General features: G+C 39.8%; 1 protein-coding gene across 7 annotated transcripts in view; it reads right to left on the bottom strand.

The window, feature by feature from the left end:
• Window positions 1–11,151: 11,151 nt before the first annotated feature.
• Window positions 11,152–27,339, bottom strand: part of HEPH (hephaestin) — an 89,278-nt gene continuing 73,090 nt past the window's right edge. For all 7 annotated transcript variants that reach the window (XM_088795297.1, XM_019717518.3, XM_019717521.3 and 4 more), the window contains 6 exons: window positions 22,137–22,243; window positions 20,824–21,049; window positions 18,253–18,392; window positions 17,083–17,245; window positions 14,096–14,140; window positions 11,152–12,083 (listed from right to left, as the gene is read on the bottom strand). In XM_088795297.1, the coding sequence (XP_088651423.1) occupies window positions 11,851–12,083; window positions 14,096–14,140; window positions 17,083–17,245; window positions 18,253–18,392; window positions 20,824–21,049; window positions 22,137–22,243 (914 nt within the window). In that variant the 3' untranslated portion in view covers window positions 11,152–11,850. The remainder of the gene's footprint in view (window positions 12,084–14,095; window positions 14,141–17,082; window positions 17,246–18,252; window positions 18,393–20,823; window positions 21,050–22,136; window positions 22,244–27,339) is intronic.

Here is a 27,339-nt window from a genome sequence, read left to right on the forward strand (position 1 = left end):
AGGGTTTTCTATATATAGCATGATGCCATCTGCAAAAAGTGGCAATTTAACTTCTTCATTCCCAATTCATATGCCTTTCATTTATTTCTCTTGTCTCATTGCTATGCCTAAGACTTCCGATACTATGTTGAACAACTGTGGTGACGGGGCCAACCCTGTATTGTTCCTGAATGTAGAGTGAAGGGCTTCAGATTTCACCATTAATTATGACATTGGCTGAGGGTTTGTCAAATATGGCCTTTATTATGTTCAGGCATTTTCCTTCTATGCCCATTTTGTTACGTGTTTTAATAATAAATGGATGTTATATCTTGTCAAATGCTTTTTCTGTATCTATTGATATAGTCATATGATTTTTGTCCTTTATTTTGTTTATGTGGTGTATCACATTGATCAATTTGCATATGTTGAACCATACCTGTGACCCTGGGATGAATCCCACTTGGTCATGATGTATAATCATTTTAATGAATTGTTTTACGTGATTTGCTAGAATTTTGTTTAGGATTTTTGCATCTACGTTTATTAGGGATATCAGCCTACAGTTTTCATTTTTTTGTAATTTCTTTGTCTGATTTTGGGATCAGGGTGATAGTGGCCTCATAAAAAGTGTTTAGGAGCCTACTCTCCTTCTGGATTTTTTGGAATATTTTGAGGATAATAGGTGGTAATTCTTTTTTGAATGTTTTGTAAAATTCACCTGTAAAGTTATCTGGTACAGGGCTTTTGTTCGTTGGGAGATTATTGATTACTGATTCAATTTCCCTGGTGGTAATCAGTCTATTCAGGTTTTCCTTTGCTTCTTGAGTTAGCCTTGAAAGGTTGTATGCTTCTAGAAATTTGTCCATTTCTTTCAGATTATCTAATTTGTTGGCATATAGTTGCTCATAGTAATTTCTTGAATTCTTTGTATTTCTGTGGTGTCTCTTGTCGTGTCTCCTCTTTCATTTCGGATTTTATTAATTTGGGTCCTCTCTCTCTTTTTTAATGAATCTGGCTAAAGGTTTGTCGATTTTGTTTATCTTCTCTAAAAACCAGCTCTTGGATTCATTGATCTTTTGTCTTGTTTTTTTGGTCTTTATTTCATTTATTTCTGCTCTGATCTTTATTATCCCCTCCCTTGTACTCCCTTTGGGCTTATTTTGATGTTCTTTTTCCAGATCACTTAAGTGTGAAGATAAACTGTTGATTAGTGATTTTTGTTGTTTCTTTAGGTAGGCTTGCATTGCTATGAATTTCCCTCTTAGGACTGCTTTCAGTGCAACCCATAGATTTTGGGTCATGTTTTCATTTTCATTTGTCTCGAGATATCTTTTGATTTCTTCATTGATCTCATTGTGGACCCATTCATTATTTAGTAACATGTTATTCAGCCTCGATATATTTGTGTGTCTTCCAGTTTTTTTTTTCCTGTAGTTGATTTCTAATTTCATAGCACTGCGGGCAGAGAAGACAATTGGTATGATTTCAATTTTCTTAAACTTATCAAGACTTGTTTAGGGCCTAACATGTGGTCTGTCTTAGAAAATGTTCCATGTGTGATGGAAAAGAATGTGTATTCTGCAGCTTTGGGGTGAAATGCTCTAAAAATATCGATTAAATCCAAGTGGTCCAATGTGTCATTTAAGGCCATTGTTTCCACATTGATTTTCTGTCTGGAAGACCTGTCCCTTGTTGTCAGAGGTGTGTTGAAGTTCCCTACTATGATAGTGTTACTGTTGATCTCTGTCTTTATGTCAGTCAATATCTGTTTTATATATTTAGGTGCTCCAATGTTGGGTGTATAGATGTTTATTAGGGTTATGTGTTCTTGTCTGATCGATCCCTTTATTATTATGTAGTGCTCATCTTTGTCTTTTAATATATTCTTCATTTTAATGTCTATTAGATATAAGTATTGTAACTCCAGCTTTTTTCTCATTTCCATTTGCATGAAATATCTTACTCCAACCCTTCACTTTCAGCCTGTGTGTGTCTTTTGATCTGAGGTGAGTCTTTTGTATATAGCATATGCAAGAATCTTGCTTTCTTATCCACTCAGGCACCCTATGTTTTTTGATTGGGGTATTTAATCCATCTACGTTTGAAGTGATTATTGATAGGTACAAAGTTATTGCCATTTTGTAATTTATAGTTAGCTTTTTTTTCATCTTTCTTGTATTTACAGAGCCCTTTTAATATTTCCTGCAATGCTGGCTTGGTGGTAATAAATTCGTTTAGCTTCTTCTTTTCTGGGAAGCTCTTTTCTTTATCTCTCCTTCAATTGTAAATGATAGCCTTTCTGGATAAAGCAATCTGGGTTGTAGGCTTTTTGTTTTCATTACTTTGAGCATATCCTGCCACTCCCTCCTGGCCTGCAAAGTTTCTGTAGAAAAGTCATTTGATAGTCTTATAGGAGTTCCTTTGTATGTAACCCGCAGTCTTTCTCTTGTTGCTTTTAGGATTCTCTCTTTGTCTTTAACCTTTGCCATTTTAACTATAATGTGTCTTGGTGTGGACCTGTTTGGGTTCATCCTGGTTGGAACTCTCTGCACTTCCTGGGCTTTTATGTCGGTTTCCTTCAACAGGTTAGGGAAGTTTTCACTCATTATTACTTCAAATATGTTCTTGATCCCTTGCTCCCTCTCTTCACCTTCTGGTATTCCTATGATGCACATGTTGTTGCGCGTGATGTTATCCCAGAGGTCTCTTAAACCATTTTCATTGTTCCTTATTCTTTTTCCCTTTTGTTCTTCTGTTTGGGTGATCTCTGCTAACTTGTCTTCTAAGTCGCTGATTCGATACTCTGGTTCATCTCACCTACTGGTAATTCCTTCAAGTGTGTTCTTTATTTCAGTTATTGTATTCTTTAGTTCTAACGGTTTGTTCATTGTGATTTCTCTATCCTTCTTTATGTCAACACTAAGCTCCTTAAATATTCTTATCATCAGTGTTCTGAACTCTGTCTCTGATAGGTTGGTTACCTCTATTTCATTTTGTTCCAATGATGGAGGTTGTTTCTGTTCTTTTCTATGGGACACGTTTCTTTGTTTCCCCATTCTGGCTGACTCTCTGTGTTTGCTCCTATGTATTAGGTAGATCCCCTAGAGTTCTTAGTTCTTGCTGGGTTATCTTATGTAGTATGTGTCCTTTCTATTTGACTTGCACCCCTTCCCTATTCTCCTGTGTGTGTGCTCCATAGGTGATCCTTGTGTTGTGTATATTGTCCTGTTAAAGTTGAACTTTAATTGCTTTTGGATTGTCAGTATGTGGGATTGACTCCTAGGTTAACTAGTTGTGAGACTTGGCTCTGCCCACAGTCTATGGTCTGCTGCAAGAAGATTGATTGCTCAAATGAGGCTTGGCCCCTATGGGCTCTTGTCCTTGTGGAGAATTCCCTCTGGGTGTGTCACTTGTAGGTCAGACCCGGTCATACTGGTTTGTTCTGGAGTTGGCCTCTGGGTGTGTTGAATCTTGTGCCTTTTGAGCTGGGCCCTGGTGTAGGGCAAGTTTAGAACAAAGCAAATCACAAAGCACAACAACAAAAAAGAAAAAAAAATAAATACACTCACATGTGTTTCTACGTATCTTTTGATCTATCCTCTAATTTCTTCTTTGACCCAGTCGTTCTTTAAAATTGTGTTGTTTAATCTCCATGTATTTGTGTTTTTTCCTGCTTTCTTTTTGCAGTTGATATCCAGTTTCAAAGCCTTGTGATCAGACAATACGCTTGGTATGATTTCAATCTTCTTAAATTTGCTGAGGATGATTTTATGTCCCAATATATGGTCTATCCTTGAGAATGTTCCATGTACACTAGAAAAGAATGTATAGTCTGATGTTTTAGGATGAAGTGCTCTATATATGTCAATTATGTCCAATTCCCCTAAGCTGTCATTTAGGGCTTCTATTTCATTATTTATTTTCTGTTTGGATGAGCTATCCATAGTTGTCAATGATGTATTTAAGTCCCCTAGTATAATTGTGTTTTGGTCAATTTCTCCCTTTAGTTTTGTTAGTAGTTGCTTGGTATATTTCGATGCTCCCTGATTGGGGGCATAAATATTGATGACTGTTATATCTTCTTCTTGTATAGTCCCCTTTACCATTATGAAATGTCCATCTTTGTTTCTTGTTATCTTTTTTACCCTGAAGTCTGTTTCATCTGATATCAATATGGCTACACCTGATTTTCTCTGGGTACCATTTGCTTGGAGTGTCAATTTCCACCCTTTGACTTTGAGTCTATGCTTGTCCTTGTAACTGAGATGTGTCTCTTGGAGACAGCATATGGTTGGGTTTAGTTTTTTGATCCAATCTGCTAATCTGTGCCTTTTTATTAGTGAGTTCAGTCCATTTACATTTAGGGTGATTATTGATATATGAGGATTTCCTGTCATTCTATCTTTAGTTTTCTGGTAAGGCTGTGTCTCCATTGTTTCTTTGCCTTTTTGTTGTCTATTATTTCTGTGTGGTGGTATTCTATGATGTTTCCCTCTGTTTCTTCTTTAATTACAGTATATATTTCAGTTCTGGATTTTTTTTGAGTGGTTACCCTTAAGTTTATGTAAAAGAAAGTTTGATATTTAGAGTATTCCATTTTCTTCAGCACGATTACTTTCTGCATTCCCATATTTCAGTTCAGGCCTTTACTCTCCCCCTTTTTATGTTTTGGTTGCCACAAATTGTCCCTGTTGATGGTGGTCGAATAGCCTCCTTTAGTATTTTTTTGTAGTGCAGGACGTGTGTTATAAAATTCCCTCAGCTTCTGTATGTCTGGAAAGGTCTTTATTCCTCTTTCATATCTAAAGGATATCTTTGCTGGAAATATTATTCTTGGCTCATGATTTCTCTCTTTCAATAGTGTGAATATTTGGTTCCACTCCCTCCTGGCTTGTAGAGTTTCTGCTGAAAAATCTGATGATAATATAATGGCCTTTCCTTTGTAGGTTACCGTCTTCTTTTCCCTGGCCGCCTTGAGGATTCTTTTTTTGTCGTTGATTTTAGACAGCTTCAATACAATGTGCTTTGGAGAATGCCTGTTGGGGTTGAGGTAATTAGGTGTTCTATTTGCTGCTTGAATTTGAGGATCCAGTTCTGTCCACAAGCTTGGGAAGTTCTCATCAACAATTTGTTTGAATATATTCTCTGTTCCCTTCTGTCTTTTTTCTCCTTCTGGTATGCCCATTATTCTTATATTGCTCTTTTTGATGGAGTCAGAAAATTCTTTCATTTATTTTAAGTCTCTAGTCTGTTTCTTCTTCCACCTGTGTAATTTCCAGGTTTCTATCTTCGATGTCACTGATTCTTTCCTCCATCTGGTCAACTCTACTACCTAAGCTCGTTATTTCATTCTTAATTTCTTCTATTGATTTCTTAATCTCCAGAAATTCTATTTGGTTCTGTTTTAAAATTTCAATCTCTTTCGTGAAATGCTCATGTTGTTCTTTGATTGTGTTTCTCAGTTCATTAAACTGCCTTTCTGTGTTTTCTTGTATTTCGTTGAGTTTTTTCAGAACTGCAATCTTGAATTCTCTGTCATTTAAGTCACATATTTCCATATCTTTAAGTGCCTTTTCTGGAGACTTTTCACTTTCTTTCTGAGCTGTCTTGTTGCCTTGGTTATTCATGGCAATTACTAGTTTATTATTTCTCTTCCTAGACATCTACAGGAGTTGCTTCTGCAACAGGTTGATAGGAAGAGGTCTTTCTTTTGTTTTCCAGTACTTGTTGGTAGAATGTTTTGTTTTCTCTCTGACTGCAGCCTTTTTTTTTTCTCTCTCACATGGTAGTGCTATGTTTTCTCTGCACTATTCCAGCTTCTCCCACAATGGGGGGATTCCCTGGGAGACTGGCTTCTCCTCTGTTAATCGTTCGCTTGGGTCACAGGGCGCAGTTTCTGTGTGGGTATGGGGAGAGCTCTTGAAGTTCCAAAGCTCTTCCTGCACCAGATTCAGAGCCCGTATGTTTCAGCAGTTCTGTTTACTCCTGCAGGGATCTACCCCAATAGGTGGGGCCAGGGACGGGGTGAGTTGTGAGAGGTGGCCCAGAGCAATTGCAGCGACCACCACCACAGCCGTCCTGGTTCCACAGCTCCCTCCCCTTTGCTGGAACTAGTTGGGCTGCGAATCTGTGTCTGCGGTTCACAGTTCTCAGAACAGCAAATATTCTGTGATTTTGATCTGACACTGCTACTGTTCAGCTTCTAGCACCGGGCAGGTGGGGGCAGGTTGAGCTCTGGGTGGGTAGGGAGGGGGCGGCTAGTCTCAGTGCCTAAGGCTTCCATTCTCTGCTAGGCAGTGGGGGCTTAAACCACTGTTTTCAGCCTTCTTCCCTCAGTCTTTTCTCCGAGGTCTTTGCCGTGAGCGTTGGGTTCAGCCATGTTATATGCTGCCCCCTCAGGCCTATGGGCTATAAGCAGAGCCCTAGCAGTCCGAGTTCTTCCGTGTCCCGCAGCTGCGGTAGTTCTGGGATGCAGCGAGCTCGGAGCACTGAGCTAGGTCCAAAGCTGCACTCGCGCGGCTCCGTCCCAGCACTTCTCTCTTCCCCCCTCCCCTCACTTGGGTGATTCTCCCACCTTTAAGTGAATTCAGTAGTGGGCCTCTTCTTCTTGCCTGTCTGCTGTGCAGGGAGTCATTTGTGGAGTTATTGTTGTTTGATTAGTTGTAAATTCCAGGGGAGCTTTACAGAGGCTCACCTCACACCACCATTTTGATCCAGATCCAAATACACTCACATGTAAAAACAACCAATAATCCACACTCAACACAGGCAAATATATAAAAAACAGAAAAACAGAACAAAACAAAATAAAAGCATCGCTAGTCTTGGCTTAAGCCCATCAAGTAATCTCCAGGTTGTCCTCTGCTGGAGCAAAGAGTCCTCTGTATTTTTTGCAGGGAGAGCTCGTCACCTGGTGCCCAGAGTGACCCTGGGTACCTGTTATAGATGAGTGGGGCTATGCGCTCCGATGGTAATTTTTACAGTCAGTGAATTTTCTGCTCTTGGCTGCACATATTCTCACTGAGATTAACCCAACCAGCCCTGTGCCCAGGTCTCCTGAGTCTTAGGGTACTTCTTCCGTGGGTGTGTTTGTGTGGATGGCGTGAGATTTCTGAGCTGCTGAGAGCCTGGAATTCACGATGCCACCTGCTGCTGACCCCTGGGAGTGTCACTGCAGTTTTAATTGCCCTGCCCTAGGCAGTCAGAAAGGGTGGGGATGGTGATGGAGGAGTCTTTTCTCTCCCATACCAGGAGCGTCACACTCTTCCTAGACTCTTTCCTGAGTCACAGCTGCAAACCAGGTCTTCCCAGATACTGAGTGCTAGGGCTGCTCTGTAGTCTGACACTACTCAATTCAGGGGCCATTATGAGTGTCTGGAAGGGCGGCGGAAGGATTGGGAGAGTGTGGGGAGGGGCCCAGATAAGGTATTTACACCCTTGGTCTGACCTAGGGCCCAGGTGGAGGTCTCAGCGGAGGTTACTGCCTCAAAGGCTGGATATGCTGCTCTCTCGGCAGGAGGGATCAGCTGTGGGATGCCAGGAAAGAGCCCACCTCCTGGCTCTTGTGGTCCTTGTTCTGTCCTGGTACCCCTGCATCTCCACAGCCAGGAATGTGGGCTGCATCTCCCCTCTGCTCCGTTCCCTCTTCCCCTGCTTGCCCAGTTTTCCCACCTTCAACTAATCCTCATAAGAGTCTCTTAGCTGTTTTGTGTTATGAGCAGAGAGTCCTTTGATGGGTTATGGATGTTCAATTTGTGGTAAGTTGCGGAGAACTCAAGAAGACCACCTCACTGCCACCATTCTTATGACATCCTACTCAACTATTAGTCAGAATATACTGTTTCCTTCTCCCTTTCTTACACTTCTGGTATGCCCATTATTCTTTTATGCGTCTTTCTGATGGAGTCAGAAAGTTCTTGTAGAGTTCTTTCATTTCTTTTAACTCTCAAGTCTCTCTCTTCTTCCATCTGTGTCATTTCCAGATTTCTATCTTCCATGTCACGGATTCTTTCCTCCATCTGGTCATCTCTGTTACCTATGCTGGCTATTTCGTTCTTCATTTCTTTTATTCAATTTTGTTCTTTTTTAAAATTTCAATCTCTTTGGTAAAATGTTCATTTTGTTCTTTGTGTTTCTGAGTTCATTAAACTGCTTGTCTGTGTTTTGTTGTAGCTCGGTGAGTTTTTTAAGAACGGCAATCTTGAATTCTCTGTCATTTAAATCACATATTTCCATGTCTTTTAAGTTCATTTTCTGGAGCCTTTTCATTTTGTTTCTGAGCTGTCTTGTTACCTTGATTATTCATGGCAATGAATGAATTATTTTGTATCTTCCTATGCATCTACAGGAGTGAGTTCTGCAACAGGTTGATAGGAAGAGGTCTTTTTTGTGTTTTGCAGTAGGTGCTGGTAGAATGTTTTATTTTCTTTAACTTCAGCCTTTTTATTCTCTCTCTCACTGAAGTGTTATATTTTCTCTGCACTGTTCTGGCTTCTCACTCAGTGTGGAGATTCCCTGGAAGGTGGGCTTCTCCTCTGTGAACAGTTCACCTGGGTCACAGGATAATGCCTTTGTGGGGGTATATGGAGAGCTCCTGAAGTTCCAGAGCTCTTCCTGCAAAAGTTTCAGAGCCTGTGTGTTTCAGTGGCTTTGTTTACTCCTGCAAGGATCTGCCCAGATAGGTGGGGAAAGGGGTTTGGTGGGTTGTGAGAGGTGGCCCAGAGCAATGGAGCACCAGCGCAGCCCCTTGTGCACCCAAGACTTCCTCCCTTTCGCTGGAACTAGTTGGGCTGTGAGTAAATGGCTTTGGGCTGCAGTTCTCAGAACTGCAAATATTCTGTTCTTTTGCTCTGACACTGCTGCCGTTCTGCTTCTAGCCCTGGGCTGGTGGGGGTGGGGTGAGCTCTGGGAGGGGAGGGAGGAGTCAACTAGGCTCTGTGCCTAAACCTTCCATCCTTTAATGGAGAGTCAGGGCATAAACCATTTTCACCCTTCTTCTCTCAGTTTTTGCTCCGAGGTTTCTTCCGTGAGCGTTGGATTCAGCCATGTTATATACTGATCCCTCAGGCGGGACTGTTGGACATAAGGAGAGCACTAGCAGTCCAAATTCTTCCCTCTTCCATGACTGCAATAGCTATGGAATGTAGGGAGCTCAGAATTCCGAGCTTTGTCCTGCTCCTGCACCCGTGAGGCCCACATCTCTGCACTTCCCCTTCTCTCCTCCCCATGCTCACCCAATTGCCCACCTTTAAATGATTTCAGTGGTGCACCTCTTAGTCTTGCCTGTCTGCTGCACAGGGAGTCCTTTGTGGAGTTATAGTTGTTCAATTTGTTGTAAATATCGGGGGAGATTTCAAGAGGTTCACTTCATGCCATCACTTTTATGACCAGAAGTCTTTTTGTGTCTTTCTATTGTTTCCTCTTTCATTATTTCCAGGGTATATTTATCTCCATGGAGAAGTGTGTCTGTGGCCTTTAATCTGAATTGGAAGCCTAATTTATATTTTGAAAGCATCACTTTTCCGCATGGAGAATCCATGGTATGGGGCTAGAGTGAATGTGAGGATAGTAAGCAGGAGGCTACCACACTAGTCCAGGTAACAAATGGTGGTGTTTTAGAATTGGGTGGTAGAAATGAAGATAGAAAGAAAGGAATCAGTTAAAGATATTTTGGAGGTAAAACATATAAGACTCATTGATATGTTGACTTTAGGAATTTCTGGCTTTGGCAATTAAATGCATGGAAGTGTCAAACTTAATTGTCAAAAAAATCTTCTACATCCCCACTGGGAGCAAACCCAAGACACACAAAAAATACATCTCTTTCTGAAATACATGGGCTTGAGCTTACATTCCTCAATCCAGAGCAGAATTACACACCAAAGACATGTACCCTCATCCCAACCACCTCTCCTTCTCTCAGATTCATGACCAACCTAACAACCTCCCAGTTGCATGCAAATTATAACTATTGACTGGAGTCCCCAGAGTGCACTGGGTTTTCAAAAATTTACACACTAACAATAGGCCAAACGAGTTCTTCCGTTAAGTGCATTGATTGTGCAATGGCTTAAATACTCCAACAGTTGATTTTATAACCAGCAATCTAAACCTTCCCCCACCCCTTGCTATATTTCTGATATTTCCAGTGAAGCTCTCCAGAAAGCCACTGACCACAAATAAACCAAGATGAATGATAGTCCTTGGCCTGTGTTTACCCCTTAAAACTCCAACATTATATGGCAACTGAACACCAGCCCTGTGGTTTCTACATTTGATGTGCAAGGGGTTGCTAGCTAGGGGACAAGTTGGCCAGGAAGACAGGAAAGTTGGAGTCAATATCTTCTAACACAAAGGACAGAGATTAGTAGAAATTTCCATGCTATAGCAGGGTGGAATGGGTATTTGGAGCCAAATAGATGAAGGCTTGAATTCCTGCTCAACTTCTACCTGAATGTCCTTATATAAAATCACTTATTCTCTCTGATCCTTTGTTCAAATATAAAATAAAATAACACCCTGATAGAACTAAGGTGAGTCAAATGCAATCAGATATTAAATCAGATATCAGATAAAGCACTATGTAGTTCAGTTGTCATCTTAACTGTCTGTGATGCCTCTTCTGTTCTCCATTTGCCATGTAAAATGGTAATATGGATACTATAGCCAGTGTGGGCCATCTTATCTCATACCTACTCTATATCTTGTCTGTGCTCTGTGACCAAGGTTTCAGATAGGCTTGAACTTGCAGATGACAAAGGAATATTGTTTTATGGTACCACAGGGATGGACTCTGTGTTATAAAGAGGTCCCCAAGTAGGCCTTTCATACCCCCAACTGCAAAAAGAGCTCTGTGCGCATCTTTTCTTGCCCAATGGACAGGTTTGTGCCCGATCTCAGCCTTCTATTTTCCTCTGCCAACTTTTCTTTTCTTGGCACTCAGAAGACTTTTGGTATCTATAGGCCAAAAGATGGTACCCACTGCTCTGAATTTGAGACTTCCTCTGGGACAGGTTTTAATTTCCAAAACACAAACCTGCAGGCTCCACATAGGATAAGTAGACCCATTCTACACCCACCCATCTCCTCCACCACTGAGTGCTCTTTGTTTCAATCACAGTCACAACCTTCCAGAGGCCACAGGAACCATCAAAATCACCAAGTTCACTCTTACAGTATTCTAACAAGTACTTTAATGGACAGGGATTTCTGCATAAAATATGGAAAAGACACTCAGCATTCCTTTCAGCGTGACTATGCCAGGAACTTGGAGAATGGCTTGCTGAGGAGCTTCTGGATTCAGAGGTTACAAGTGCTCATGGCAACTACCATCCACCTACTTTTCTAAAGTAATTCACTTCCAAGAAGAATCAAACTACAATTTGGATCTTCAAATCTCACCCCACCCTTTCCCCTATTATGCCCATGTTCTTAGTCTTTAGTTCAGATGTGGATTATCGTCACAGCTCACTTAAGCTTGGTTCAGAGTGAACTTGCCTAGGTCATAGAAAGCAGTAGAAACCTAATTAATGTGTTTTACTCTTGGCATCTACTTTGTGAAAAGGATCAGTTTGCTAGGAATTTATAGACCTTCCAAATGTCACTGGTGATATAATCTAGCTGTTGAAATTTGTGATATAAGATGCTAGGGGACACACCCCCAAGTGCCCAAGGGGAGCAAATAAACTAAAGAATAAGAGAAAGTACACCATTTCCATGTAAATAAATAAGTGAAAAAATACCCAGACAAGTTTGATTTCCTCCCTCCTCTGCCTCTCTACTACCCATGCCTCTTTGACTGTGGGGTCAGCTTCTAGTCCTCGGCCTACTGGGAGTGTATTCCAGATGTGCAGTTCTAGGATCCAGATGTTACTTCTTGAGGGACAGAAGCTTAAAACTGTCATCCAGGATTGACCTTCTGTTGCGCCGTAGCTTTTTCTGCCGATGTTGGTACCAGACTACACCACCAAGAGCAAGAGCAACAAACAGGAGAATGACACCGATGGCAATCAAGACTGAAGCCAGTATCTCGATATCCTTTACAGGGATCTGTATGCCCAGCATCCTCACATTGCCTTCTCCAATGTCTCTGGGGATTGTTGCTGAAATGGAACAAAAAGAAAATGGGCACCTTGTCCTGGAGTGTACTCCAAATGGGCACCTTTTGCAGTCTTGGAAGAGGAGAAATAAGTCCACCAAAATAAAACAGAGGAACTGTCCCTATCCCTCAAAAGACTAGCTGATTAAAACAGATTCAGAAGTTACAGGGAATTGGAGTAACATGATTTCACAGCTCAGAAAGTACTTAGCAATCATTAAGGCCTCAATCTCCCTATGAAAAGAACTAAGAATCAGAGTAGAAATATATATTTCTTAAATATATAAAGGCCTATGATGTAGAAAAAATAATAACAAAAGAATTGGTTTTGGTTGCATGGTTCCAGAGTATAGAATTGAGAGCAGTAAGTAGAAACTCCAAGAAAGAAGTTTGACAAAATGATCCAGCTTATCAATGCTCACTTGGACTATTGGACCATGACAATAGCCTGCCACTGTGCTGTCTGGTCTCTTACCTCTTTGAGCCATGGTAAACACTGATATTATGATCTTTTCAGGTGAAATTCTTGATTGTATTAGTTCCTTGTATGCAAGCTTTTGATGATCTCCAATTTACCTATGGAGTAAGGCTCGGACTCAAGCCAGGCATTCCAGGCTCTAATGTACTTTTCTAGTCTTATCTACTACTCTTCAGCTATAGCAATTCATTCTTTGTTTCCCAGAATAGGTGTTCCTTTTTAAGGCCTCCATGACTTCCTCATGCTGTTTGCTTTGCCTGAACACACTTTCTTCCTACTCACCATTTTTCTCCAGCTTAAATGTTATAAGTCTCTAAAGATTTATTCAATTCAACTGGACAGTTAATGAATGGTCTTTTATTCTGTGTTCTCAAATATCTGTACTGTTTTTATTCCCACAATTTACTTGCTTGGGCCAAGTGACCTATTTACTTCTGTACTTCAGTCACCTCTTTTTTAAAAAAGTGGATAATAACCATACATAATTCACAGGTTTATTGTGAGGTTTAAGTGAGTTAATATTCATAAATATTTAGCATAGCACCTGAAATATAGCAAATGTACAATAATTGATAGCTGTTATTATCATTTGCCTTTTTTACAACATCCAGCATCCAGCACTGCAATTATTGTTTCTGTGTCTCGTTTCATTTTTAGAAACAAATTTCTTGGCAAGTAGTATCTATGTCTTACTTGTTTTGGCATTCCTGACACTCAGCACCTGTTTAATGAATGTATAACTGGATGAACATATGTTCTTACAGAACTGACAGAAAATGAAATACATACATATGTATGCATAGTGCTTCACTCTTTCAGCCTCACCTTACCTCTTTCCAACCCTTCCAGGATATACTGAGTCCCCTGGTTGACAGTCTATAAGATACTTAGGAAGATCATTAGGAATTTTCCAAACACAGCTTTAAAACCTCCAGACTAAATTGATGACCTCCAATGTCTCTTCTAGCTCTCATAGCTTTCTGAATCTTTCTCAGTTCAGGTACAAATGGGGTGGATAGTGAAAGCACTATTTGGATCTAGGCTAGATAGAACAATAATCTGTATTTTATTGAAGGGCAGAAATGGCTGGTTCCAAAGAGTCAAGTATTTGGTATTCCATAGATGTAAAAACAAAAATACCTTGTGCCAACACCATGGTATTTGTTCTAGTTTCACAGTGTCCCTATGGAGAATTCATGTCTGTGCTACATCTTCTTCATGTCCAACTCAGCAAGACCTTGAATTTTCTTCTCACTCACACACTAGGTGGGAGACTAAGATAGCAGCCTTCAACTGGGGATGAGGTTGTTTTCCTCAACTCAGGAGGCTGGGGGGTGGGGACCAGAGAGAATAAACTTACTGAGGGAAGCTGAACCTTAGATTCCTGGCTTCTGAAATCTTGCAGTAATCTCAGGATGTTTCCTGCTAGCATTGTGGCCCATGTTTCAGTCATGTGAATACCATATTTTAGAGATACTGCACCTCCCCACAAATGCACACCACACATAACTACCCATTCTGTTCATTACTCACCCTACCTTTTCCAACCTTGTTGTTGATGGTGGTGATAGTATTTAAGTGTTCTGGGGAGAAAAAAAAAGAGAAGACATTAGTCCTATTATTCTTCCTATCAATCCACAGGCTCACTGTTGGAGTTTGGCATTGGTTGGAGGAATTTCCCTGTGGTATAGTAACCAAAGTGAAGGTACCTGGAATTAAATAACTTATGGTCAAAGTCAATATTGGTATGTAAATTTGATTTTGAGTAGTGACACAAAATATGAGCAAGAGCATAGGCTTAGGAGAACAAAAGATAAGCCATACCACAGCATTATTTGCATATTTATTGTCACTTCTTCTATCACCATTATTCCTCTCTTTGCCACTCTTTACACCCTCCATTCAGGAATCACCTGCTCCTTGTCAAATTTACATCCCTACATGTTCAACCTCTTCTCAGAATACTTCTTCCTCTTCTTGCTTTAATGACGATGGGTTCTTCTCTGAGGACTATGCTTCTTTTACAGCCTCTCAATAGTGCTTTAAGATTATTATTTCTCTCCTTTTTGTAAAAGTCTATCTTTTTTGAGGCTCATATTATTTGGCTAAAAAAAACACACAACCACTTCTTGTCACTGTTACCTTGCGGTTCTTTTCACTCATATCTGGTTCTGTCTTCCTCTTCCTCAGTTCTTACCATTTCCTCAGTATTGACCCATCTAACACTCAAGCCTCACAATTTCTGGAACTCTTAACTCCAACAATTTTCACATCTACTCCAATTCTATCAACCATTCCCATGATCACAGAGGACTTGTTATGCAGAACTGCTCCATCTCAGAAATCTAAAATCTAAAAAGAGCCTTCTACCCTTTCCATGCTCTAATGCTATCTATTCCGTTTCACCTGCTTTCTCTCTCATGAAGACTGCTAACTCCTGTACCCTTCCATTTTCTCCCCAACCTACCAGCTTTATCCTATTGCTTCTTCCATTCCAGGTCAGGCTAAATTCCATGGTATGTCACCTCAACTACTGACTTACCAGGAGTGTTATAACCATCTATAAAAATCCCAGTACCTATAATTTTCCTGTATTTTGTCTGGTATGCTGAATGTTGGTGGAGAAAAATCATACAACTGTGAAGATCAGTATTTTTTGTGTACAACATTAATTAAGCTCTCATGCTGCTGGCAATAATGAATTTATTTCCCATCACTAAGAGTAAACTTCCCCCCCCCCCCATTTCCCAGAGTGGTTATTTCAAAACTTTGGCCAATTTCTTCAAGCCCCTTACCTGACCACCTATCCTTCACGCTCTTCAGATGACTTTGGCTCCTCCATCACAGATGAAACAGAGATCATAAGACAGAAATATTTTACCTCTGGTAAGCCCCACACCCAAACCTATATATTGATCCTTTTATTTTCTGTTGACTCTCTTCTTTGAGTAGAAGCAATGACCTTACTACAGTCTAATCTTTCTTTTCAGCTCTTGTTTTCATCCTATGCCTCCTCACCAGGAACCTTCTTCCAACAATTAGTTCTGTCTTCCCTGTCTCTCTTCAACCTTCCCTCTGGTTGGCCTGTTAACACGTATGTGGTTGGAGCAATATAGAATTTGGCCACAGTGGGGTATAAACAAACAAAAAAGCAAATAAGTAAGGTTTATAGGCTGGCTTGGTGTCATAGATATGAGCTATCATTGTTCATGGAAGTTCCCTGATTATAGGAATTGAGATAGTCTCTTATCTATTAAATGGTCCATATTTGAGATGACCTATTATTACACATGGAGACAACCTGTTATCTTAGATTTACAGCATCTTGATGACACATCAATTCATCACTTGACTTGATTCTAAGGACTGACAGAACATAACAAAGAATTCTGTGTGCTTATGTGGGTGATGGGGAATAGTACTGGAGTAGTAAGTGGAAACCACATTCTAGCAGTATGGATTACCAAAAAGAAAGCTTTTTAAAACATACAGGAAATGATGTACAATTATTTGTTTCCCTTGCTGGGGGTAAACAGCAGAGTTGTAATCTCTACCCTGGTTTACTAAGCCTGTTTGAACATCTGAAGACATTCTACCACTATTTATTCTTGCTGACAGAGTGCGAATGGCTGGCAATTGCAGAATATCTATCTCAATACCACCACTTTTCAAAGCAGTATTACATTTTTTTAAAAAGCACAGGAGAAAAAATATTTCTGGATTCCTGTGGGCCCCAGGAAGTTTCACATTGCTTCTTGGAAGGGGGATGATGCTGTAGACTGGACTCAGGTCAAAGGCTTAAGAAGTGAGACACTTAACCCTTTAATAAGTCAAAAGCATAAAATCCAACACAGCCTACCCATCTACATTCTTGGTGACTAACAAAGATTCACTGGTAAAGAAACTATCCCCCACGTCCAAGAAACTAGCCCAGGTATTCTCTCTCCATATTAAAAAAAAAAAAAAAAGGAAAAACCTTGTTTTACTCTTGGTAGCAACTCTGTCTGGGATAAGCTGTAATAGAAAGCCAATATCTATTTTTAGCTTTAGACAGTATTGTTCCAGGAAATAAAGAACTGCCTTTCATAAGCCCTACAAGACAAATCAATTAAGGAGTGACTGTTACAATTATTTCTTCTTTTTCATAAACAGATTCATTAGCAAAATTCCTTGAAATAGTCAGTGACTCTAATGAGTTCTAAAATAATACATCTTTATACAAATTAAATATATTTGAAAGGAAGAAAATCTACACTAAGCATCAATGACTAGAGTCCAACCAGTTTCAGGCTCGTTCAACTGAAGTGAGCTCAACAGGTGTCAAAGAAATTAGAAGGGGGCAGGAGCAAGGAAGCAATGGAGAATGATAAATATTGCATGGGAGAACACCTAGGGGCATGCTCTGTCTTAAGTCCTGGTTATTCTGGGATTAGAAGGACAGGTAAAAGACTTCTTGGGATTATCTGGTTTCTATAGGCAAGACAAAGTGCTAGAAGATGGCACATCTTGGGTAGTTAGGCCTTACCTCTTTGGGATAAGACAGTAAAGAGGGTCTCCATGCCAGCATGGACATGGTCAGTAACATGGCAGTGCATCAGCCATGTCCCAGGGTTGCTGGCCACCATCTCCACAACCTCAAATGTCCCCGGGAATAGATCCACCACGTCTGCCCGGTAGCTCTCTCCATTCTGCAAGAGAGATTGGGGGTAGAAGAGAGGACGTGAAGGGTATAAAGGGCATTTCAGAGTTTATAGAAATTAAAAGGCTTGGATGTCCACATCAGGGACATGGGACCAATTCATAGACCAGAGAGGAGCTTAAAGAATCCACCTTATCCATCTTCCTTATGAACCCCCCCCCCCACACACACACACACTGAATCAGTAGAGGGGACTCTCTCTTCTACTACTTATTCTTAAAGTGTCCCAAAGTAAAAGACATTGCAACTTCCTTTAGGGGGCTAAAAACTAGTATCTCCGCACTTTTCAGCAGGCTGAAATCTGGGTAATTCATCTTAAGCCTTGACCCCTGGGAAGGAGCCACATATTTACTTTAGCAATGGAACTCAAATTAGCTTATCTTTCTTGCCCTCACCTTCATCAGCACTTCTAGATCTTCATATTTATATGAATGCCTCCAATTCTGTCCCCTTTTCTAAGACTAAATCTTCTTCAAAAACTGTATGTTTTTCCATGTAGCTCCTGAATTCAAGCTCTTCTTACAATGGATTAAGAAATTTCAGAGATTCTGAGACACCCTCTGAAATTCCCATATATTAGGATAACTACTCACTGTGTCTCAAGTCCTTGACTGAGACTCAGTTACAATGATTCCTTCAATATTCTTACCCCATAAACAAGCCACTTGTTTCTTCTATATCAGAGTGGAAAGCTAAGCCTAGAGAGAAGTGACCCTGGGATACACAGCCAAACTAGAATTCCCAGGTCAGTGCTCCATGTACAAGACCTCTCCTCTTTTAACTGATTTTTTTAAATTAAAGCTTATTGGGGTGACAATTGTTAGTAAAGTTACATAGATTTCAGGTGTACAGTTCTGTAATACATCATTTATATCTCACATTATGTGTTCACCACGACTGATTTTTATCTTGTTCTTTGCTATTCCCTTCCTCCTCAATAGCTGTTAAACACTCCTCTAATCACCCCTAAGGGACTCAGTCCTCTTTCCAGCTCACCCGATAGAGGAAGCTCTCTGCATGGAAGTGGACAGTGTGCAGGTCAATATCTTGGCCCATGGCCAGCATGTACCAGGCCACTCGTTCTCCTTGGTACATGGTAAGACCCTTGAGGTTGGCATAGAGCTTTCCATTAATGGCTGTAAAAGAATAAAAAGTCTCATATCTCTCATTTTGACTTCCCATTGCCACTGCCCTAAGACTAGTCCTTATCATCTCTGATGATAGCAATAGTCTCCTAACTTCTCTCATTTTTATTCCATTTGTCCCCCTCCAGTCTACCTTCCACTTTGGTGTTATAAGAGTGGTCTTCTAAATAACAAATATGACCATGTCATTCTGCTGCTTAAACTACTTTACTAGCTCCCTCCTGCCGAAAAGATTAAGTCCATGGCTCAGTCAACGTGATCCTTCAAAATATAGCTCCCAAACATTTTCCCAGACTCATCTCCCATTATCCAACACACTTATTCTAATTAGGGTGATTTATTCACCACCACCCATATAGCCTAATTTGCATGTTCTTTGTGTCCATCCTCATGTTTTTAATTTTCCCTCCCAGAAATCCTGCCTCCTTTCATTCATCTTTTCAAAGTTCAAACTTTTACCTCCTTCAAGAACATATCTTTAATCAGTTTCCCTTAGTATCTCTCATTCTCTGCATCCCCTTCCACCTTTGAACTTATCCAGTACTGTCTTACCACTCTGGAACTCACCAGAAATTGCCTTCTAGATTTACCTATCTTTTAATTTGTGGGAGCTCATATCCCCAATCAGACCCTAGGTTCCTAGTAACCAGGAAATGAGTGTATATACTATAGCACTATAGTTCACTTGTATTCTTCAGAACACCCAACAGACACCTGAACCTAAAATAAATGTTTCAAAAAACACTAGTCACTTATCTGGAATTAATCATGGTATTAATGCATGGGCCTCATCATCTGCCTGTCCCAGGCTATATCCTATACTTTGAAGTCCACAAACTACTCATTGCCATGATAATTAACACTGCCAGGATTATGCCCAGGACATAATCCGTCACTTCTCAAGTTCTCATAGAGGGAAGGTCATTTCTACTTTACACCACAAGGGGAAATAATGGAAAGAACACTTATAGCATATCTCTGTATTTACCTCCACCAAATTATGAATTTGATAAAAGGAAATAAACATAAACAACTCAGCCTTTTCTGAATCTGCTCTCTCTTGGATCAGTCTGACCACAGAAAGGGGTGCAAATAGATTTACTATTCCATTGTGGTAAAGATCCTGCCCACTTTGTCAATAACAAAGTGGAAAATCTATCTATTACAGAAGGAGTATTAGCAAGCCTATTTAATTGCAGAACTAAACTCAGTTTTCCAATTAGCCTTCTCAGTAAGATCACATTTAATCTATTTCTCTTTCTCAATTGGTTCAGGAGTCAGGAAGGGAAGAGAAGGGTATTATTTATTTGTCCCCAGACCTCAACATTATTTAACTTTTTATCTCCAGTGCCAGCACTCAGAAAGTGCTCAACAAATATCTGATAGACAAATAGGTAGATGGATTAATACCCGAAGACTTCGGATGAATGAACATATAAACAATCAGATCTGGAGATGGGCATTAGCCCAAGCCCTGCACTAGCAAGATCTAACTGGACTCACTCCCTTTTTGTCCTGGGAAATTTATTTCTCTGATTTGACAGGAGCTAAATAGTTCACTTAATAAAGTTTGTGAATCATGTTCCAGTGTGAACCACTCATATCTCCATCAAGGGGAAAATAACGAATCTGTGTGACAATGAGATACTACTTTTGAATTTCATTAGAGTCATTATCAAAGTCACACCTTATCTTCAGATCAAAGAAATATTATGTTAGAAGGGATAGTGAGAAATCATTTCATCCATTCCACTGCATTTAAGTTCTCCCTCTTATTTGAGATTTTCTCTCATTTTTGAAGAGATACACATATCTTTATAACAAAGGAAGGCTTGGATGTGCAATTTCCCTCCAAAACCTATTCAAGAATCAAAAAACTCTTCCTTGTATATTATATAAACACAGTATACTACTCTTTGAGTCTCTCTTCTCCAATTATTCCATCTGTAATTTGAACTTTGTTTTAAAAAATAGACTAAAAGACAAGCTGTCCATCTGTCTATATTGAAAAACTAGATATCAGATCTAGAGTGGTAAATAAATGATATTGAAAGGTTAAACTCAGGATTTTGAAGCAGAGGAGCCCTGAGCAGCTAGCTCACCAAATACATTGAGGGTCATTAAATACATTGAATGTCCACCTTGCCTTCTGTAATATGTTAAAATGTGCTGGTGTCATTACAGCAACTTTACAGAGTCAGCTTTCTATTTTCTGGGTACCTGATCTAATATGGACCAAATATATGTTTTGTGTATATAAACAAATGTACAATAGTTGGAGACATTTATTCCAATTTGTCCTTATTCCAACTTTCTACCTTCCCATCCTTTCTGGAATTATGCTCCCTCATATAGTAATGGATCCATCAGATATCCCCATGTGGGATTTCTATGGAAGGTGGGTAGATTATTTTCTACAGACCATGCATTTTATTACTCTCCAAGAAAGTCTCATCCTGTAGATTAACATGTCCTCGCTCCTGGGGTCCATGGGTTGCCACATTCTCCTCTAGATACCATGACTGGTTCTCATCAAAGATCAAGAACAACAAGGCAAATTCTTGGTCCATGTCACTCCGTCTTCCATGGGGCTCCAGGATTCCCTTCCTGCAGATGGCCAAGGGCCCCACCAGGCCACTATACATGTCCTGAGAATGGGAGGAAGGGGGAGAGAGTAAAAAAAATGAGGTTGACCTGCATGCAGTGTTCTACGGGAAGCCAGGCTGACATCCAAGCCCACTCTGCCCTCAGAACTTCATCATAATATCGTATATTTATAAGCACCTCCACTATGTTAGCTGAATTCATCCTCACAATCATCTTGGGACACAGGTAAGATGTGTTATATAACCTATGTTTTAGCTAGGCTAGACTACTCATTGATCTCCAAACCCACCAAGAACTTTCACAATCCAGTACCTTTCTCATGCTATTTTTCCTTCCTGTAATGTCCTCCCCTCTACCATATTCCTTATCTTATGGCATACTGCTTTTCATCTTTTAAGTCTCAGAATACATGTATCTTCCATTTACTGTGAGGCTTTCTCCTGCTTCCCTCTCATTCATACCCTTATCCAAGCAGAAGTAATCACTCTCAGAGACCCCCATAGAACTATTATGTGGTTTTAAAGAACTGCTAACAGAGATGAATAGAGAGATAGATGATAGATAGATATATATAAATAACATTATGTTTATAGTTATCTGTCTCCCCAACTAGATCATACTCTTTGAGGATGGGAACTTTGTCTTACAATTGTATCATCTAAAGAACCAAGTGAAATGCCAAAAGTATAGTAGGCACTCAGTAAATGATTGCTGAGATCTGGCTGTGGATGGGTGGATAGAGAGATAAACTAATTTTCCAGATGACAAAACAGAAGCAGAATGACTTGTCTGAAGTCACTCCAAAGGTAAGATAAAACCAAATTTGGGACTAGAACCCCAATCTCTTGACAACCAATCCTAGGCTTTTTAAATGACATCATATTGCCTTATAGGATCCAAGAAGAAACAAGGAAGAAAATTCTTAGGGCAAACAAGTGGTGCTACCTATTTCCTTCATTCCTCGTCCTGTCTATTAAAATAAGCCAAGCATTTAAGAAATTTTCCCCAAATCCTAGGCTTTAGTATTTCAGGGATGGGCTTCTTATTACACCTATTTAATAGGTTCTTTTTGCTGATCATTCTGCTCACTTTTTAGACTTACCTCCAGGAAGTCAATATTATATTTACCTTGATGGGATCTACTGCAGAATAATAAATCCAGGAAACACAAGCAGAATCATTGGGTCCAGGGCCAGATCTCTCTGGGATGTTCCATTTGTAAGTGAGAACCTCACCTAGGAAGGGTGACAGGGATCTCCAGTTGGACGAGGTCAGAAATTTCTCCCAACTACCAGGCCTTCCCAAGACAATGTGGTGGGTGATTCCTAAGACTTTTAAGATCATTCCTCATCACTTTCATACCAGTCTCCATTTTGTTTTTGTGACTTTGTTCTTCTTCTTTCTGGGACACCCTCAGCCTGTCTTCTACTAACCCTATCATTAAAAGTCCAGGCCTAATCCTGGTAAGGCAGTTCTGCTACTGTTCTCTCTGCTTTTAATGTACTCCCTTCCTTGGTTCTGTTTTGTTCTTTTCCTGCTGCTGCCTCCTGTATAGATCTGTTTTCCCAAGGCTCTGTCTCCAGTTCCCTTTTCCTCTTTTTCCACACTCTCTCCAAGGAAGCTTTCAGCCACCTTTCTGATGTCAATTATATTCTACATATTTAATGATTCTTAAATATTTAGCCAGACTTCCCTTTTCACTAGGCTCCAATCTGACATTTTCAGTAAGATACTTGGGCATCTTTTGAAGATTGTCCTGACAGCACATCAAAAACTGAAAATTGTTATGAACTCACTTCACAGAATTCTGTTACTCATTCTGTGCTCCCAGTGTGTAGTAAAGACATCAAAATCATCTTAGCTACCCAGAGTTAAAACTTTAGTCTTCTAGTCTTACTACCTTCATGCATAAATCATCCAACCAAATGGAAAGTCCTACTGATTGTAACTCTACAATATATATTTTCAGCTATACTCTTTTCTTTTCAATTCCTAATATTCTTGCCCTAATATAGACCCTTGTTTTCTCAATGGGACTATTATTACAAAACATCCTAACATGTTTCTCTGCCTCCAAGTTTTGCCCTCTCTTATTTATCTTCTGATTGATGCCATATTAATTTTTATAACAGCTTTATCAAGATATCATTTGCATACCATAAAATTCACCCATTTAAAGTATATAATTCAATTCTTTAGTATATTTACAGAACTTAATAACCATCAACACAATCAATTTTAGAAAGAATCATTGTCACCAAAAAGAAAGAAAAATCCCTGCACTCCCTAGCCATCATTATATGCCCACAAAAATAGCTCTGAGAGCACTCCAGAATAAAATAAGGAACCTGTAGCAAACCAGTGGAGTGAAAGGAAGGAAGGAAGGAAGGAAGGAAGGAAGGAAGGAAGGAAGGAAGGAAGGAAGGATGGAAAGAAGGAAGGAAGGAAGGAAAATGAAAATGGCCATATAATAAAGTGTAGGAAGTATCTTACTATATCACCTCAATCTGGCACAGCTAGGCACCAAGAGGGAACCCCCACTGGGGAAAAGGACAGCAGGAGGATCCCAGCAGCCCTCACCACCAGGAAGTCTTTCTTGATGCCGACTCCAGCTGATTGAGCTGCCTGGAGTCCATGCTCCTCTGCCAGCTCTACAAGGAGCAACCACAACTCTTCCCCAATCCTAGAAGAAGCTGTAACTGCTTTGCCTTCCCCAAGAAAGAGCTGCCATCACCTTGCTCACCAAAAAGGATTCTCCACTGCCCTTCCCCCTCCCCAAGAAGGAGCTACTTCCCTGTACCTTACCCAAGGAGCACTTGCCAATCTTCTTTTCCCCACATGGTGCCACACATGCTCTGCTTTCAGATTAAGGATCCACAGCTGCTGTGTCGCCCCCTCCTCCCCCTCTCTGAGAAGGAGCTGCCACCATTCTACATCCCTAGAAGGAGCCATCATCACTGCATCCTCTTCAGAAGGAGCCAATGCCAATCCTTGCCTACCCTACCAAAAAGGAATTGCTGTCCCTCCACATCCTCCTCATGAAAAGGAACCATCAATGCTGCATTTTCCAGAAGAAGGAGCCATTGATGTTCTGTCCTTCCCCAGAAGGAGCTGTGACTGTTCCACACACACCTGAGAAGGAACTGCTTCCATTCCCCAACAAGAGAGCCATTGACACTTTTCCCCCAGAAGAAGTTATCAACATCCCAACCTCCCCAAGAAGGAGCTGCTGATGCCCTCCCCTACAAGGGGCCACCACTCCTCTGTTCCCCCAGTGAAGGAGCCACTGCTGCACTGAACCCCCATGCACAAGGAGGTGGTGATACTCAGCCCCCCAAACAAGAGCCAGTTCTGATCTAGCTCCCCTATCCAGAAAGAGCCACTGTTGCTCCCTCCCCATCAGAATTAGCTGCAACTTGGCACCTCTCCCCCAACAAGTGCTGTCCCTCCCTCAAGACATTAGCACCACTGAAACAGTGAGTGGGCCCACACCACAGAATTCTGGAGCCACTGATATTTTATGTGCATCCTACATGTTAACCAGAGCTGCTGCATGTGCACCCACATATTAGACATGGTGCCAAGAGGAATATCCTCAGCCATGACTCTGCCCCATGGGGGAAAAGTGAACAGGAGACTCCAAGTAGCCTTCACCACTGAGGACTCCAATAGCCACTGTGGACACCTTCAGACGTGGACACTGAGGACCACTACAGTATTCATTGACACTGACCTCAGCTGATGGAGGTACATGGAGACTATACCACTGTGCCCTCCCTAGAGCCAAAAATCAATGCTGAACACCTACAGGGCCAAAGCTGCTCTTCCCCCACCCAGCTGGCACCCTTACACCCAATCATAGGTGAAGGTCTTTCCCCATGGAAGCCAGTCTACAAAGCCTGGAAAAGGTGTCTAATCCTTCAAAAGTGGAGACATCAATGCAAGGCTATAACAAACATGAATAATTAAGGAAACATGACACCATCAAAGGAAAACTATAATTTTTAAATACCAATCCCAAAGCAATGGAGATCTACAAATTGCATGACAAATAATTCAAAATAGTTGTTCTAACATAGTTCAGTGTGTTACAAGAGAACACAGACAACCCGATGAAATCAGGATAACAATACGTGAACAAAATGAAAAGTTCGACAAAAAGATAGAAATAATAGAAAAAGAACAAAACAGAATTTCTGAAGCTTAAAATCATAATTAACGAAATGGAAAATACAATGCAGAGCTTCAAAAGCAGACTTGATCAAACAAAAGAGAGAATCTGTGACCTTGAATACAATTCATTTGAAATTATCCAGTCACAGAAGAAAAAAGCAGAACAAATTACAGAGTGAAGAAAGCCTATGGGATTTACATGATATCATAAAAGCAATCAATATATGCATCATGGGAGTTATAGAAGAAGAAGAAGGAGAAGAAGGAGGAGGAGGAAAAGAAAAGAAGGAGGAGGAGGAAGGGGAACAAGAAGAAGGAGAAAAAGAGAGAGAGAAAACAGAGCTGAAAGCTTATTTAAAAAATAATGGCTGAAAATTCCCAAATGATAAAAGTGGAACAGACATACAAATTCATGAAGCGCAACATTTCCCAAACAGGATTATCCCAAAGCAGACTACACCTAGACATATTATAATCAAATTTCCAAAAGTCAAGTACACAGAGAGAGTATTGAAAGCAGTAAGGAAAAAGTGACTTCTCACATATAAGAAAACCTTAAGACTATCAGCAGATTACTCAGCAGAAAACTTGTTGGTCAAAGAGAGTGGGATAATATATATACCTGGCAAAATTATACTTTAAAAAATGAAGGAGAAGAGATAACATTTTTATAAGACAAACAACTAAGGAAATTCAACATTACTAGATATGCCTTATAAAAAATGCTTAAGGAAGTTATTCAAATTGAAATGGAAACATGCTAAACAGCAACACTAAAGCATAAGAAAGTATATAGACATATATAAAATAATATGCTACTGTAATAATGGTGTATACATTACTTTTAACCCTAATAAAATGTTAAAAGATAAAAATTTGTTAATGGATGCACAACATGAAAAGAAGTAAACATTGACAACAGAAAAACAAAGTGTGGAATAGAGGAGTGCAAAAGTGTACTGTTTTGTATGCAAATAAATTTAAGTTGTTATCAACTTAAAGTAGAAGATTATAACTACAAATATGTTATGTATAAAATAGCCACAAAGAAAAAAATCAATAATAAATGCACAAAAGATAAACAGAGAAGAACCAAAGCAAATCACTACAAGAAATCATCAAATAATAAAGGAAGATAGCAAGAGAGGAAGAGATTGACCAACTGAAAAACAGGCAAAAACAATTAACAAAATCGCTATAGTAGGTTCTCAAAATTCAATAATTACCTTAAATATAAATAGATTAAACTTATCAATCAACAAGAATAGATAGCTTACTGGATAAATAAAAAACTATATTCAATTATATGCTGTCTACAAGACACTCATATTAGATTTACAGACACACATAAGCTGAAACTGAAGGGATGGGAAAATTATATTTCACACAAATTGTAACTAAAAGAAAGCAGGAGTGCCTATACTTATATCATATAAAAAAGATTTTAAGTCTAAAACTGTCTCTAGAAGTAAAGAATGTTATTCTATAATGATAAAATGTGGGGAGCCATGGTTTCTTGCAACCCTGAACCTTGCAGACTGGCTCGGTTTCTGCCCCAAGTGTGACGGGCCAGCCGCCACAATAAAATGGTCAATTCAATAAGAAGATTTAACAATGATAAATAAGTACATACCCAACATCAGAGTACCTATGTATATAAAGCAAATACTGACAGATCTGAAGACATAAACTCACAGCAGTACAATAATAGTATGGCACTTCGATATCCCACTTAAAATAATAGCACATTCAGATGGAAACTCAACAAATGCCTGACTTGAAAAATGCTATACCCAAATGGACCTAACAGACATATACAGAAACTTGGCACACAGCATCAGAATAACATACATTTTTTTCAAGTGCACACAGAACATTCTTCAAGATAAATTACATGTTAAGTCACATAACAAGTCTTAATAAATTTAAGGTCTAAATAATTCCAAGTATATTATTAATATTTTTACACAATGAAATACAACTAAAAATCCATAACAGCAAGAAAAATGGATATTCAAAAATATGTGAAAACTGTACATTCTCTCGAACAGCCATCGAGTCAAAGAGGAAATCAAAAGAGAATTTTAAAAGTATCTCAAGACAAACAAAAACTAAAACACAATTTGGTGATGTCCAAAGCATGGTGGTGTAAGGGGTC

Source organism: Rhinolophus sinicus, chromosome 18 (genome assembly GCF_057876585.1).
Source record: "Rhinolophus sinicus isolate RSI-liver-muscle chromosome 18, RSI-T2T, whole genome shotgun sequence".
NCBI classification, from domain to species: Eukaryota; Metazoa; Chordata; class Mammalia; order Chiroptera; family Rhinolophidae; genus Rhinolophus; species Rhinolophus sinicus.